This window comes from Xiphophorus maculatus, chromosome 11, assembly GCF_002775205.1.
Source record: "Xiphophorus maculatus strain JP 163 A chromosome 11, X_maculatus-5.0-male, whole genome shotgun sequence".
In the NCBI taxonomy this organism is placed as follows: Eukaryota; Metazoa; Chordata; class Actinopteri; order Cyprinodontiformes; family Poeciliidae; genus Xiphophorus; species Xiphophorus maculatus.
This window is the reverse complement of record NC_036453.1, coordinates 22,488,404-22,505,769: the sequence shown is the minus strand read 5'-3', so window position 1 is coordinate 22,505,769 and position 17,366 is coordinate 22,488,404. Positions and strand designations below refer to the sequence as shown.

The window sequence follows — 17,366 nt, the reverse complement described above, 5'->3', positions numbered from 1 at the left end:
TGTTTGTGTTTTCTAAGGTTTGACTAATATTTTTTTGACCCACTGGATGTCAAGCTGGAAAAGGATTTTCTTCTCTTCCGTACAAATTCGTCTCCCACTTCACACGTTTAGCAGGAAAAAATATTGCCCTCATTACACACCCACATGCACACGCACACACTGGATCTGCCGGCTCACACAAACAAACTTCGCCCTTTACACTCCTCCTTTATCTTCCTTTTCCTTTCCCTCAATCTTTCTGACTCCAGCGGAAGCATGTTAAGGAGAGGGAATGGGCTTTGATGTATCTTTCCTGTGATTCCGAGCCTTCAGATCAAGGGGCTGTTTGTCTTCAAACTCACCAAATCCTCAAATGGTCCGAGACAAAGAGCAAACATACTGAAGTGCCTTTCCATATTCATTTGCGTAATGGAGGACCTGTCTATCATGAATCGTTTTTTTTTTTTGTTCTCTCCCTCTCTCTCTCTTTTTGTTTCTGATACATCACTTTTTTTAATCAAACACATCCTTATCAACATTTTTTAACCGTGATGATATGTTTTCCAAAACTGGTCAGATTGTGTTACCTTTGACTAGAATATTTTCAAGTAAAGTTTGCTCATTGGATCACTGACTGAATGCGAACAGTATTCACACATATTACCATGGAAACTACAAGATTATTTTTCCCCCTAAAATCTATTAAAACTCTTCTATTCAAGGGACCTATTTACAACTCAGTGAAAAGGATGAAGCTGACTCCTGTGAGCTTCATCTGACAGTACGTCTCTTGGTCAATGATTTTACTTCCATCAAAACAAAAAACATATATAATTGATTTCCTGATATGGTTTGTTTGAAAGAGCATAGCATGTTGAATTTATCTGTCATATTTGTCCGTAAATATGAAAAACCTCAATTTTCGTCTTGAAAATTGAGGTATTTTTACTTGTACTTTGCAAAAGGATTTAAGCCGCTTCAACCTTTTCACATTTTGTCATGTTGCAACCACAAACAACAATTCATTCTGTTCCAGTTTTATGTGATTGACTGACACAAAGTAGAGGATGTTTTTGAAATGGAAGGAAAATAAAACATGTAAAATTTGAAAACTGCAAATAAAATTGCAGCTCCGCAATATTTACAGTGATGGTTGCTTCTCTGATTATTGCTCTTTATGCTCAGCCTGGAAGTTTAGGTGGATGAATGTGTTTAGATTTCTTTTCAAAATGCTACTTGTTGAAAACCATGTAAGATATTCTCTTTATTTTTTCTGTTGGTTTGTCACGTAAAATCCTAATGAAACACATTGATGACAAAAATGTTTAAAAAGTTCAAGGAGTATGATTACTCTTGCAATCGTACACAAGTAATGACTGCATACATAAAAATTGAGCAATGACAAAATATGTTATGATGGTGTAGACACAATTAAACAATTACAAATCTGTAAATCCATCTACCTTTTGTAAGTGAACCTCTTCACTTATTTTTTTTTCTAAGTAGTGACACACTGTAGCAAGAAAAAAAAAATCAAACTTTAGAATGGGTTTGAACTTGAGCCTTCAAAATTGACTGCATATTTGCCTTCGTAATCAGTATGGAGTGACTGGATTGAGCTTTGAAATGAAATGTGCACTCACAAATCCCGTTGGCTTATAGGGTGACAAATCCGGCTGGCTTGAAACCTTTCTCTTATCTCCGCTTTCATTTACAGCTGAGTGCAGTAAATACGGACAAATCTGGAGTTAACTTTGTTAGGGTTTCGGAGGTTAAAGCATGGGTGCGGTACAAAGAGGGGTGCGGATGTGACCCCGTTAATGCCCCCGCACAAATAACTTAAGATTCTAAGACACCTGGGTCATGTACAGACAATAAAAATGAAAAGGCTGTGAAAAAAAAATTACTCCAAAAATCACTGCAGATCCTTTTAATCCTATTTCCTTGGCAGTCAGAGCCATGGAGAAATTATACAGAGGTTTGGCTGCTATAAAAACCACAAAGATCTTTCACTAAAAGGGGATGACTAAAAAATAAAACCCCAAAAAATCAGACTGAAACAATAATCTAACAAGAACAAGACAAATTTGACAATAATTAATTGCAGCCAATAGGAGAAGGAAAACCCAGACGTGGACTGAAAGAAACAACCAATCTCTGTTAGTTTTTTGTTACTTCTCATTTTGTGAACAATTTGTGCACTACTGCAAACTGATAATACAGGCGTACATGTATTGATATATAATCAAGATTGTAATAATACTTCTCAGGATATTTCTCTCATTTTTAAGATGATTTAGCATTTTTATAACTTAGGCATCAGATAGTTTGGTGTGCAACTGTTAAAAGATCGGACTGAAGTATAAGTGGACCATGCAATATGACAAATGTTCCATCTATCTCCATTTATCTCTCTCTCTCTACATTGTCAAAAACTGTTATTGAAATGATAATAACGCAGTTTTGTAATTTGATCATTTTATGCTTAGCATAACACTACTGCTACCGCCATGTATTACTGTAGAAATGGAGTATTCACCATAATAATTTTATAATAATTATTAATTTCACATCCTACTTTGCATCCCCACAGCATAAAACTGACACAAAGAATAGAAATACCAATTTCCCTTCTTTCACAATTATGTCCTACGTTGTTTTGTCCAATCATAAAATCCCATGAACACTAAGCGAGGCAATGTAAAAAAAAACAAAAAAAAAAACGGATGTTAGTTGAAATAGAATTATACATAAATTTCACGGGCATGGATGTCAAACATTTGATAGAGCACCCTTTATCTTATTTCACTCCTCTGACCATGCTTTTAAAATATTAAATACACTGTTGGCCGACTTGCACCACAAAAACTGCATTACTGTGAGCTGCCTCCTGCCTCCCGTCTCCGTGCTACCTTTCATCGCTACCTTGAATGTTCATCCGCATGCAGAGCCGGGGCTCCTGGAGCGACGCCAGCCAGCGTCCGCACAGCCTCCCAGCAGAAACAGCTTTGTCAAACTCAGTTAGCCGCCTCCGAGGGGAAACACCTTTCTCCACAGTAATACTCCAGCTATTCACATCATGCCCCCGCCTGCGCCTCAGCCACCTCATCAATCCACACCACAACAAAGGTAAACAGCCTCGCACCTTCCACACAGAGGCCCGCGTTGCTTTGTTGACATAGTGTTCGTGCACAGAGAGGGAGCGACTCGCAGGACATACTGAGCTTCATTTACAGAAGGTAATTGCATTGGAGCCAAGTGGTGCACTTTGTGATGAGATTTTTTTTTCCAGCTTTGCCAAAACCTTTCCAACCCTCTCAATTTGTTTACCTGCCAAATGAAGCTTCTGTGACAGGGACATATAATAAGTTCAGGTAAACACAAACATGTCAGCTTCTAGGCGGAATGGTCACCGCCATTGACAGGTTATTTTCCAACAGGCCCACTTATTGTGCACACCTAGGCATGAAATAACATGACACTTGTCTGCTTGGGATCACCTAACATGCTCTGAATGAAAACACTCATAAATATGAACATTTTCCAGGTTAGGGTTTTGAGATGTGTTGGGTCCTTCATGCTCCATCGGTTTTGGTCAGGCGCTCTGGATAAAAAACATTCGCCAAGTGATTCAGGCTCTACCTAACAGAATAAAGATGAGCCAGCATGTTTCAAATTTCTTTTCTACGTCTTATCTCTTAGACTGTGGAGATTTTGTCCAAGATTTTGTAACCAATTTCTTCGGTGAAGTGAAAGAACAATTACTGTTATAAAAAAAAGTCAACAATAATTCAGTTTAAGAAAAAAAATATTGACGTGGAAATCACTAACAACTGGCTTGTGACAAGAATTGTGCTTTTTTTTTTTACCTTATAGGCTCTGGAATGTGATAAGCCAGTCAGAAACATTTAATCAGATCATCATTTTTTGTGGTCAATGAATTCACCATATCAAAATACTAATGGGTCATATTTATAGTTTGGGAAGCTGTAACTTGGTAAAGAGTCAAAGTTAGATATTGTTAGCATCACTGAGCTTTTTAAAGCTGAATTTGCTCTACTAACTTGACAGAGAATACTGATAGAGACTGGTGCTTAGTGTCACTAGCTTTGCTAATCATGCTAACTGTACTAATCACAACTATACAATGCTGAATGCATCTTAAAACAGGTGTGGGGAATTAATTTCCCCCCAGAACCACATGAGTAACTATGATCGCTAAGTGCAAGATCATTGACTGGGGTCAATTATTCCAAAAATATATCAGGTACTAAACATGACATACAGTTTTGACTGGCTTTCTAATGAGACAACAATTGCAGCTTAATCATAAAGTTAGCATCCACTGCAGTGAGACTTCTTTAAACATACTAAAATCTAATTGTTATACAAAGTGTGTACTCATGACAACTGAAAAATACAACCTGTGAATACTGTAGCCCAAACAGTGCTTTACTGAGACTCGTTGTACATACTGATAAACTGTGACAAACTGTAGCTCTGACTTTGAGCAACATGTCTTGTTAAGAACTTTGCATTCTGTTTGCTTTAAACAGAATGCAAAATCGAGTCCTTACATATTAATGAGCAATAGAATGTAAATGAGGTCATAGACAGGTGGCAAATTTCCATTTCTTGCCCCTTTCGCAGGTTGGTGTGATGCACACAAAAAAGCACAAGCAAACAACAAGCAGTTCTGATAACTAAGGATAAAATGGATAAACCTCCATGCTTAAATGATCATTTACCATAATTTAAGAGTTATGTTAACATTTCTGGTTTTCCAGTTGTCATATTTTAGGATATTTGTAAAAACAAAAGGTGAGGAGTGGGAGTTCGTCTGTATTAACATGTTAAACACAGTCACAATTAGAACTTGCTCTCGATACATTACTGGATATGCAGAGTGTAACTATTAAGTCTTTTGTAAATGAATAAACCATAATTATTACTGTAGTTCCAAATAATGTTTTTGGAGTTTTATAAGCTGTTTTATCTAGCACTTTTAAAGCTTGCTTATGGTTTAAGTGTTGTCTTACAAGCTTACCTGACATATGCGACATTATCAAAAGATTAAAATAACTTTGCCGTTAATTTATTTCTAATAAATTAAAGTTTGACAAGTTGTTTTTTATTGTTTTTCACAATCCCCTTTCCCTGTTGCTGGTGAGTCTATATTGATTCCTAGGTATTGAAGTTCTTGTACTATTTCTATGAGTTATAGCCTCTCTTCTGGGCATCAGCCAACATTGGTGGGCATATGAGTGCGCTGATATATAGCTAACCAAACAGAGAAACAGCAGTGTTTGTTTGTTTTCTTAAGAAAAGCAGATTATTTGGATTTGCGGGTGGGAAAATTACTTCATGCATTTTAAATTTTAAATTTTCTATCAAGCACTGTGGGCCAGTCTGAGACAAAATGTCCATGACTGGTTTAAAATGTCAACTCTGTAATACCACTGTTTTCAGTTTTTTTTGGTAATAGCAAAATCACGTTTAATTGCAGAGCTGCATAACACAGGATGCTTGCTCTCTCTCTGACACACATGCTTTGATGTCACATCTGTTCCTAAAATGAATAGCCACAAACAGGCCAGTAAGCTTACATCTACACTAAAGTAAAGTTTAAATAACTTAAAGTCTGGTAATGAATCAGAGCTCTTTCCTCGGCAATATTACTTTAAAAAATCTATTATTTAGCTACAATGCATTTTGTATGACAGAAAGAAACTTTGCTTTACTTAAATCAGGTAGGGGTATGAACAATTGTGGGGTTTGTGAATCATGAGATTGAAAACTGGCCTCAAAAACTCTGATTGGTGCATCTATAATTCTGATAACAAACAATGCCAAAAAAGAAAGAAGAAAAACAGAAAAAATCAATACCCTGTGTTTGGAGATAACAAATGACTGAAATTGTGTACCGGAGTGTCTAACATACTCCTTATTTCAGCAGTTTCCCTTGCACATTCTAAATTCAGCATTACTCCTTTTCCGTACTGATGAAAATCACTGGATGCAGCCGAGCAACGGGAGCAACACAAATGGAGAAAACCTGTGATGTGTGAGAGTGTGTGTGGTGGCAGCATGGACATTTTCTCAGAAAATGCCCCCAGATGATCTTTTACAGAATATTTCTCTCTCTCCCAAAGCTGCTTACAGATAAACATTGGAGCATTTTGTTCTTCCCCATATCGGGTTTTAAACATTTTTTTAAAAAGGAACAAAAAAAAATTATTTCTATACTCATAAAATAACAGATAAAAAACACCCCAGAGTTAAAAATGATAAATCTCAGGTGTTTGCTATGTTATGCCTCACAGTCAGGAATGTTTACAAGCTGATGAGGGTGGACGCTGGGGGTTTGCTGGGCAACAAACAGCACTATTAGTTTATTTTAACATGTGAAGAAAACACTTCAAAATCTGGAGTAATAAGCAGCATTGCGTTAAACGGTGTTTGTTGTTGCTATGTAGGCATATTTCCTTTTGCAGATTCTGCAGCTGGAAATATTTGCAAATTAAAATATTTAGAAGCATGAATCAGAATTGAGCGAGTATAGAGCAACATGAATTTGCTGTGATGAACTAAAAGTTGACTCAAGCTGTTCGTTCCAACTACACTAAAATAATATAACCTAATTGCGCCAAATATGTTAGCCAACATTCATTAATGGACTAAAGCTGCTCTGTTCATATTTCACATTTTACATTTTTTTCTTTTGCTTCTCCTGCCTCCTCTGTTTGACTCATAAACTGTCCCACCTGAGCCAAGACAAAAGGAATGATGGCTCAATACGTTGAGGCCAGAGGCATTTCTCTATTAGACATCCACGCTTTTGAGATCACATTTGGTTTTGACATCAGAGTGATGTATGTGTTGTGCTGCTGGATCATCAGTATTTTTGCTTTAGTCCCATGCTACTTTTTCTTCCCACTTGACTTTACTGCCAAAGACAGAAAGGATACACGTGTAGCTTTCCCTCCAAACCACCTCACCACTCTGCATGGCTGAAAAGGAAGAACCATGGTGCTAAATAGACAGCTAGCAAAAGCTCTAACACCAAAGCCAACAAATATGGTTTTCAAATTTGAAATGCCTACAAAATCTTACACATGAATAATGTTAGATAGACTTCAACTATGAATAATTTACCATTTAATCTTATAACGCTTTGAAATGTCTTTAGTTAAAAGGACCTCCACCGTTCACTAGATAATTTCTTCATGTTCCTTGTCACTGTCTGCCTATCTCTTTCCAGACACTCCAACCTACTATTTCTACAGTTCCCTTCTCCTTTTTTTGTGCTCACATCCTGTCTGCCTACGTATCTTTTCACAATTTGATTCTGTGAATTTCATCTTTCTTCACTGTGCTCCAATGTTTACAGAAAAAGCAGCTGTCATATCAAGGTGTCTGCATCAGCCTCCGGTGTGGTATCTGTAGATGCAGTGTTCATTCCACAAAGCTGCCTACGGATTATACCCTGTTAGTCTGACACTGCATGTGCTCTTATCATCTGAGAAAGGTAATGCGGCATACTGACATAGTATGTAACTTCAAATATCCATACGTGCATTCAGCTACGTATAAAACATCTCACATCTGCCTTCTGCTCATATTTAAATGGTTAAATTATGGACAGCTCAAAGAATTCTTAAACATAATTTTCTCTGATTGAACTCACTTTAGCTATTGTTATTTCAATTCCATTCATAGCGTTCTGTAAAACTATATTTTTTAAAATGCTGGGCTATTTTTGTGCATGCTCTGAAAAGCGTTCCTTAATATTATTTTTTAAAATAAAAGTATATTTTTTTCCTTACAATTTATGTTCTTTTCACCCTTTAATTTGACTCTCACATGAAAGAGACACTTTATTGGTTGCTGCCCGTGCCTGACTGTGTGTGATGTCTGAACTGTCCGCTTCACTCAAACAGCTGTCAGTGTTTGAGAAAAGCGTGCAGAAAACAACTGAAAAGAAAGATAATTTAGCAAAGTGGGCCAAATTATCAACAAGTAACATAAAAACAGAGATGTGACTTTCTAATATTAGCAGAGCAGTTCTAACCGCTCCATGAGAAAATATTCTCAGCAGGAGGAATGTAGGAGTATATAGAATAATGTAACTAGCAAGATTATGCGATCCGTTGTATGTGCGGCTTTTACGATGAAACAGACAAAGCAGCGAACCAAACCACGCCACTTTGTGCTTTACTAATCAGTGTAAACAAGCCATAACAAGCTTTTACTTTTGTTACTTTTATGTTACTGTCACAGCGAAAGCGCCAAATGCATTTGTTATATTTTATATTTATTGGTTATTTGATAGGGCCCGATACAAGAAACATAAATCAAGGCAATCCGAGGCCTGCATCACAGTGTTTATATCCATAACTAATTCACAATACCCATTACACTTCACCATCCCAAATCATGTACGATAGGCTCAGTGCATCAACACGAAAAAACACATTGAAAAGACAACCAATTTTTTCAAATTACATGCTGAATAGAGTTCACGAGGAAATGATACATGGTTTTCAAAATGACTTCATTTACAACTCTAATTTCCTTTGTCTCTGCTGGAAAAAACATGCATGTGCATAGTCTGATACAGCCATGGAGAAAATCATTTTCTGTCCACTTCATAGTGGTAACTTTGGGGTGGCCACACATAAAACCACAATCAAATATATTCAAGTTTTGGTTGTAACATAAAAACTTGTATAAAGATTCAAGGGGTATAAATAGTTTTGCAAGGTCCCGCATAAAAACAACTAATATGACACAAGCTAAACTAACTGCAGCCTTTCCAAATGCCTGTATCCTAGTTTACATACCTCTACAGGGAACTCTAAATGGTCACTTTGTCAACTACATCATGCTATTTTTTTCTACTAATTCATTCCTAAGAATATCCTTCCGAAATCTGCTCACTCCTCTGACACATGCGGGGCTGAACACAATAGGCTGGCTGCTCCTCACCAGGAGAGAAGCGGAGGCGGACGAAGGATGCCTTATACCTGACAGACAGTTGTCTGGCCACCCTGCAGTCACCGGGACTGACGGGGCTCGATATCCTGAAGATGGCGGTCGATGTTAGAACTTCTAAATTATACAGAAGGTCCTCTGGGACATGACTCTAATATATCTCTGAGGAGGGAACAAGGCTTGCAGTCGCAGCATGGACCTCTGCTCTGTCTAAGTCGTCTGGACTGGAGACTTCACTCGTTCAAAGCGCTCAAAAATGTCTGTATGTGACACCTTGCTTCATTTTAGACCGTTGTTGAAACTTGGATGTCTTGTCCTTACTGCAAAGAATTTTTACTCTTAAAACCACACAAAGGGAGGTGAGAATGAAGTGTAAACTTAAACTCTTTCACAATAATGTTTCGAGGCGCCCAGAAGATGTTCCTCGCTTATGTTTGTCTTTGACTATTTTCAATTATTCGCAGAGCCACTATCCCCTTCCTTGATCTAGCCACAACATTGTTATCTTTCTCTGCTACTTATAATATGTTTACTCATCCTGATGAATTCAATTACATCTTTTCAGAGGAAATTACTGTGGGGGTGGCTCAGCCTGTCAGAGGTCAGTACTAACTGTGAATACTAAAACCAGTACCCCTCCTCCCCCCACCACACCTCCAAACACATTACACAGCCTATTACCTGCTGCTTTCCACACAGCACTCTGCGACCCCACATATAAGCCTTTTCCACTGCCACAGATGAAATGCTTTCTAGATGGGATCTGGCATGAAGAAGACGGGGATGAGAGCCGGAGCTGTCCCCAGGCCTAAACGTTTCAGAGAGCCATCCCCACTGCAGCGGCAAAATCCGCCACTCCCGATTAGGGAGGTATATACACGGCCAGGCAGAGCGTAAAAGGTGCAGAAAGGAGGCTTCGCCCCGGGGGAGGCTATTGCAGCTGACTTCTTTATTTTTTTTTCTTCTTGGTATTTTTTCTATTTATTTATCTCGACGACTGTTCAGATCAATATGGCACAAGGCCAAAGGCAGCACAGGTTACAAAGGAAGCCCACAACGGAGTGACTTGACAAAGAGGTAGACGTCTCTTCATCTCGAGTTTTGTGACAGGAGCTCTCCTGACTTGACATAAATTAAGGGTTGATGTCCCACAGCCAATTTAACAGGACACCACTTCTGAGTCTGCGACTGTTTCTGCCCCAGTCCCCTACTTTTCTTGGAGGGACGTTTTTAAATGTGGGGCATCTCCAAATGTGGCCCCTCCCTGTCCTGAGAAAATTATATCCCTTTGCTGAGCAGGCTGACAATTTCATTGTGAACCTGTTCCGTTAAATCTCTGAAGAGATGATTGTGTTGAGACAAAAACAAGCTGTTGGAGGAAGTTCTCACATAATTATCTAGATGCAGAAACCCATTTCGGCTCTATCAAAACTGTCAGACTGATTAAACAAACCGGATGGGAAAAGCTATCAGGAGAAGAGCCTCTCGCTGTCCTCCCTCTGAAGGGTTTGCTATTTATAAATTGTTCCTTTTTTTAAGTGTGGCAGTAAAAATAGTGTTGTGTTTACGAGAGCAAAACAGACAGACCAGCATGTTCTAAAAACAATTTTACCTGCTCAAAACATGTGATAAATGGTAAGTAATGTTTTTCAGTGTTGGCAAAAGTATCTATACCCCTTTACCTTTTCACATTTTGTCATGTTACAACAAAAATGTATTTAATTTTTATTTGATAGATAAGAATGAAGCAAACTTTGTTTTGGTGGCTTTACAAGACAAAATCTGAAATGTCTGGCATGCTTTTGTATTTAGCCTCCCTGAGTCAATACTTTGTGTAGCCACCTTTGGCTGCAAGAAAAATCTTTCAGAATTTTTTTTCTAGATAAAGATCTTTACAAATTTGTTCAAGCTCTGCCAAATCTGATGGAGTCTTGCCACAAATTCACAAGTTCATTTAGGTCTAAACTGTGATAAGGTGATTCTAGCACAGAAATATTCAGATCCAAACCATTTCCACTGTAGCTCTACCTGTACTTTTAGAGGCACTGTCTGGCAGTAAATCTTTTTTTTTTCCCCAGAACTGACCTACATTTAACTTCGTCCATCCTCCTATCAATCTTTTCGCTGTCTCTGTGGAGGAAAACCTCTCTCAAAGGATAATGCTGCCACCACATGTTTCAGGTTCAGGGTTAGTATATCTCCACGCATGCTGTTTGGAACAGAAAGTGGAATCTGAGATTCATCTGATCAAAGCAGCACCTTTATGACCTGATATAAACTTTAAATGGGACTTCTTGCCATGAGTCTCTTTGGTGATTGAAACTCTACCACGTAACCTATTGGATGTTTTCTTTTCTTTTCATGATGTTGTTTGTTCACTAATGTTCTCTAACAGATGCCTGCACGACCTTCACTGTTTTTAAATATAAATTGTAATGAAATTTATTTAGTAAGCTTAAATTAAAGGTGGCAGAAAATATACGCACGCCATACTTTTCTGTTCTGCATCCTATTTTACACTTTGCAATTATCCACAGCCTTTTCTGGTCTAGCATAGAAAACTAAATAAAGTTTTAGCTTGTAGTGTGACAAAATGTAAAAAAAAAAAAAAAAAAAAGTTAAAGCGGTATGAATGTTTTTGCAAGAGTTTATAGTTCTTAAAAAGACAAGATGCTGTTTCTGTAATGACCTTCTAAATACGTAACTGTTTGGTTACTAGGACAGAAATCTTGTTGTAGAATAATATGATATTCTAGCATTTGAATTTTAGATCTGAACTGTTGCCTCTGTAAAGACTTGAGCTACAGCCTAATTTGGTGAGTACACCGAGGCTTCTATTGTACGCTTATGAAGTAACAATCAAAGTAAAGCAAAGTAGCGATAAAAATCCGGAAAGATCCTCCCCAAAAATAGATTCTCCTTGGCAAATAAAGCGGCAAACACTTTTGAGGGGGAAAATTTATGAGGCAATGAGTCAAATTAGAATGCATAGACCATTCTCGCAGAGCGGGAGAGACATTTGCACATGAAGAGTTGAAAATGAGTCGCATTCAGCCAAGCTGTGAGCTCCACCTAGGAGGCAGTGAAAGGGACCGAGACAGGCACAGAGAGGGGCTGAGGCAGGCAGACGCCAAGCCTTGAAGAGGGGCATTCTGGCATAATGACTCTCATTTACCATTGACAGGCCTTGGGAAAGTTAAACTAATTATGACGGCACACAGATGCTGAATAGCCCTTGATGAAGTTAATAACTGGCAATCCGACAAACAGGTGTTGAGTGATTTGTGTTGCCTCCCCTGAAATTATGGGATGTTCGGATTTTTCCAGGACGTGGCTCAAAGCAGCAATCAAACCGACAGGAAGAATCACTCTGGCAAATCTTTTCAACTTTGGCGAACTGCAGCCTCAATAAAGGAAGACTATAAGCTATCGCTTTAGCCTGTCATGCTAATGAAAATTATCTCTTAAAGAGGCGTTCATACGTGGGAACAAAAGGATCCTCATGAGGTGGTAACAGGTGTCAGAAATACACCAGAAATACACTCCATCCTCTCTCAGTTCAGCTTTGCAATGGTCTTTGGTATGAATGTGTGATATACACCTCCTCCAACATTATTCTGATGCTAAATTTATACAGATTTTCTACACTTACAATAGGCCTAATAGTGTTACAATCAAGTTTACCACATTTTTAAAGTCAAAATTAAGGACTGTTAAAGGATTAACAGAGGATTACCCAAAGCCGACTACCAGTGTGGATATACTGTATGTCGGTCTGTGCGGTCCTTCCTTATAAGAAATTCATCACATATCATAAAGGTTTGAAACAGTAAAGATTTATTGAACTCATATTCTACATTCTTGTATGTCAAGGAGAAATCTAGGACACATAAAGCAAGGCTTCATCTAAATTCGCATCTCACTACACGTCTTAGTTAACAGGTAAACACATTTTTTATGCATCAAGGTAGCAGTCTAAGCTGAATGTCTTCAGATTTATCCATTAACAAAATAGCTTTCCCTCTGAAAGGATGCAGAAATATCTATGTTTCTTTCTGTATTTTCAATTTCGGTGTTTGCCAGGTTACTGTCCATTCTGTACTAGGCTGTTTATTTTAACCTCTTTAAATTTAAGCTTATATGCATTTCAGCGTGAACTTGCCAACTGAGAATGATGTGTAAATTGCCATTTTTCATGAAAATATGAATCAAAATCAGATATTTATTGACTGCTTCTTCTACAGTCCATAAATCTAAATTGGCATAGCATATCATAGTGCATATAAATTATGTTTTTTTTTAATTTAGTTTACAAATTGATGCTGAGAAATTATCTTTCTTCTTCACTTTTGACTTTTCCTTTCAGATGTCGCTACAGCGAATCATCCGTCTCCATTTAGTTCCACCCTCTGCATCCTCCAATTAGCTTCATGTCCCCTTCCGCCACATCCATAAATCCACTCTTATGGAACAAACTGTATACCAGAAAATTTACACTGCACATTTTCCCATTATTAACATATTGTTATATTATTTCCACTGTATCAAAAATAATATATTTTACTATTTTCGATCCCCCCCCCGCCCACACACACACACACAAGAAACAAAATATGCTTAGGCACAAAAGGATGTGCAAAAAGCTTCCAGCAACACTATGGAGCCACACGGCCATTTCCATGCAACACATATCAGAGTAGAAGGAAGAAATAAATGGCAATTCCCGCTGAAAGGCATAAAATTGTGCAATCCATTTATGTGTCTTTGTGTTTTGCCAGTCATGTTTGAATACAAACTTAGAATTATGAATAAAATTAAACTATTGATTTTTTATTTTTTTTTACAAAGGAAAAACAAACTGTGATGAGGTAAAATTATTTTCCTACTTCCATTGCAAATACCTGCTAAAGATTACAAGGCCAAGTTTGTTTCTCTTCATATCTCCACCCCGTAATTTATGAGGGAGTAATTGTTTATAATAGCAAACTTTCAGAGTTTGTGTGCTTAAAAAGCAGATATATAGACATGGGCTACTTGCCTGTTTGTTTGCAGGCCTGATGGATTAACCACAGCAGGAGAAATAAGTGGGATCTGGTTTGTTTGTTCGAGATTGATGAGGGTTTTCATGAATATTATAAGCAGGATTGGAAATTCTGACAGGTTTGCTCAGTTCTTCCTACTTTCCTTAAGCATAAAAAAAATAAATCCTGCATGAAAATGTTAATGACCTCTAAAAGCAGAGGAAATTTTCCCGTCTTCATAAAGATCCTCTTTCCGAAGGAAGTCTGTGTTTTATGACAAATTCTCACACAACAGTTTAATCTGACATATTGAAAAATATGCAAATATCCTGTCAGCCACAGAACATTAATTGCCTATCATTTTATTAAGCAAATGATTAATTATGAAATTAGTGGAAATTACTCAGTTTGCATTCTATTTTTCTGAACAACATAATGTGACAGTGCAGCATGCCGGTGGAAGAAAGTGATTCCTTATCCCCCCCCCAAAAAAATCAGACAGTCAGTGTCTGTATTCCCTGCTGGGTAACAGACTGAAAGCAAGTTTATAACAACAAGAAGCCCAAATGAGAAATTAGTGCCTATTCCGAGTTAAAACGCTAATTACTTATGTAGATGAGTATTTCCAATAAGACCTTTTGACAATGATAAATCATCAAACCCTGTGGGTCCAAAAATTAAAATGCCCACTTCAGAGAGTTTATCAAACTGTGAGTGATTGTTTACTAAGCAACAGCCCAGAGTTCACTAATGGAACGCAGTTAGATATTATTTTGCTCAAAAAATGATGGGTTGTGCATTTGTCTCTGTTCCTGTCTCTGCAGCCTTCTACCTCGCAATATTATACGGCATTCCACTGCTGAGCCTGTGTTTGTTCGAACAAGTTAATCGACATTTAAGCTATTTAAATCTCTTCTTTGTCTGTTTGCTTCTACCCTAAATAACTTGATTTGCTCGCCAACGCCTTTGGAAGTCTATTCTGCATCAATGCGGCCCCAACTTCCCTCCACCACCTATTCACTTGAGTGACATTCTATTTAGAGGACCCAATATTATCTCAGGCTGCTACAAAATTACAGCTCATGATTATTTGAGGAGTCGAAATTTAATTAGGAATGTGTGTTGGTAACCTTTATGAACCTGTTCTAGGGTTGCATGTTTTAAAGTCCTTTAAATGAGAAACTATCAGCATGACTGGAGTTTTCTCCATTTGCAGCTCCTCTGGCACCTGTTGCTGTGCACTGCCTGTCAGGTGACTGAAATAAGGCTTTTTTTAAAAATGTTTAATTTTTATCTTTTTGTTCTTGTGAAAACTGAAAGGACACAAAAGTGTGTTACAGATAACATTAAAATTACTGTAATAATCAATATATCCTAATTGCAGCAGTAGAAATAATTAATTTATTTGAATTTGAATTATTTGAATCAAGGTTTTTTTTATTATTAAATATTTATTAATGTTTATTTTAATGTTATGACGCCTTTAAACTTACACTCAAGCTTGTCACATTGTAAAAGTCTCTATACCTACAATGTACACTTGTGTACAGATCAGTGAGGCAGATGAATGTAAACATAGAGGATCTATAAAGGCGTCAGTTCAATTGTTATGGGTTTACATAGACAAAATGTAATTATTATGAGTGAAGATCGATCTGCTAAGTTGTAGTAAAAAAAAAAAAGAAAAAAGTCGGAGAGTTAAGAAACTGCCTTCTCTTAAACAGATTTTATCATTTTTGTCATGTTTCAATTTGTTCTCAAGTAGCTTCAATGTGTCGCTGAAATGTTGGTTTGTTTTATTTTAAGGGCAATCTGTGCTGATGCTTTACAAAGTGCATCATGGAATTCCTGTCGAAGGGTTGAGGACTAAAGTATGGTGATAGGCAGATTTTTGCCCCCACAGATGGGGCAAAAAACGAAAACAAGAACATAGTTGCACTGATGAAGAGGGGAAGCAGATTCGGACCACTGGGAAATAATTAGGACAAAACTACTGCGCGCGAATCTGTTGCCGCTTCCCCACTCGACTGTGTCAAACAGCTTGGTCAATAATCTTCTGCAATTCCAGAGGATTAGAGTCTTATTAAGGAGCACCGTCTGTCACATGGACCCTCAGTAGCAAAACAAGTCACTTCCTAACTGTGAACCCGGGGTTTCAAAGGGAGCGATAAACACGTAAAACGCGCGGCGAGGTAAATGATCGCATTAGGTGGAATATGTTCCACAACGGTGTTTGCTTTGTGAGAGTCTTATTAAGTTCACCTCTCCCCCTGGGGCTGTTTTCATACTTGTGATTAACAGTATTACTGTTACGTAACCGAGTGCTGAACTCATTCTACCCTCCGGCAGAATGTGAGGGATCTATAACTTGTATTGGGTGCATTCCGAGAGCCATGGGACTAATTTAGCATTTAAAATGTTGCAAGTAGTGCTTTAGATTGGGAAGATTTTCCTTCTTTTTGTTTTTGTTTGTTTTTTGTTTTTTTCACCGTCACTTTTTAAAGATAATATATTAAAGTCTTGCACGTTTAACATTCACACTTGTAGATCTGCACATCGTCAGCCCGATGCTCCTGTCCAAGCACTGAGCTTGTTTTTCCCCATCGCCTTTTGTAGTTCAGCAGAGACCTTCACAAAAAAAAAAAAAAAAAAAAAAAAAAAAGTGAAAGCGGGAAGCCAAGTTCTTACCTTCTCCGTGGATTTGGGCGATTACAGCAGCGAGAGCCAAAACCGCAAATAGAGTCTTAAACTGGCAGCAACGTCTCATCCACATGTCGGCGAAAGTCGAGGTTTGTCTTCCCGGCGTGAAACTGAACGTCCGTGTGTAACAAAAAAAGAATAACAGAGGTACTTCCAGTGGCCGGCGAACGATAGAGAAAATATATATATATGTATATATATGAGCAAGGCGAGGATTTGCAAAACCGTTCTGCTTCCTGGAATAATTCGCTGAGTGAAGAGGGTCGGGAATAATCAAGTGGATCGCGGAGGTCCTGTTTTAATTTGGGCGAGCGGTAAGCGGATTCCTGGCTGTGGGAGCTGTCGGCACAGAGAGAGGAAGCGAGAGAGAGAGGAGAGGCAGTTCAGCACCGCGGACAGCTCCTAGCGTCTGCGAAAGGAACCGCCTCCAACAACTTAGTCGGAGGAGTTAAGAAAAAAAGAAAACAAACAAAACAAAACAAACATTCCGCCCTGATTTTTTACTCTCCTGTTTAATGTAATCAAGCAAAACGAAATATTTTTTTACTCCCTTATTTCAATCTGTTTTTAATTACACAGTTATAATCAAGTAGAACAAAAGCAGTCAAAACAGATTTTTTTTTTTATATGCCCAACCAGCAAAAGCAGTCTTATATATGCATTTGAGATAAA

General features: G+C 37.9%; 1 protein-coding gene across 1 annotated transcript in view; it reads right to left on the bottom strand.

Moving 5' to 3' along the window:
* The window catches only part of sez6 (seizure related 6 homolog), a 113,828-nt gene extending 96,745 nt beyond the window's left edge, over positions 1-17,083 (bottom strand). The window contains exon 1 of the mRNA XM_005803614.2: positions 16,683-17,083. Coding sequence (XP_005803671.1) covers positions 16,683-16,767 — 85 coding nt within the window. The 5' untranslated portion in view covers positions 16,768-17,083. The remainder of the gene's footprint in view (positions 1-16,682) is intronic.
* Between the last annotated feature and the right edge of the window lie 283 nt (positions 17,084-17,366).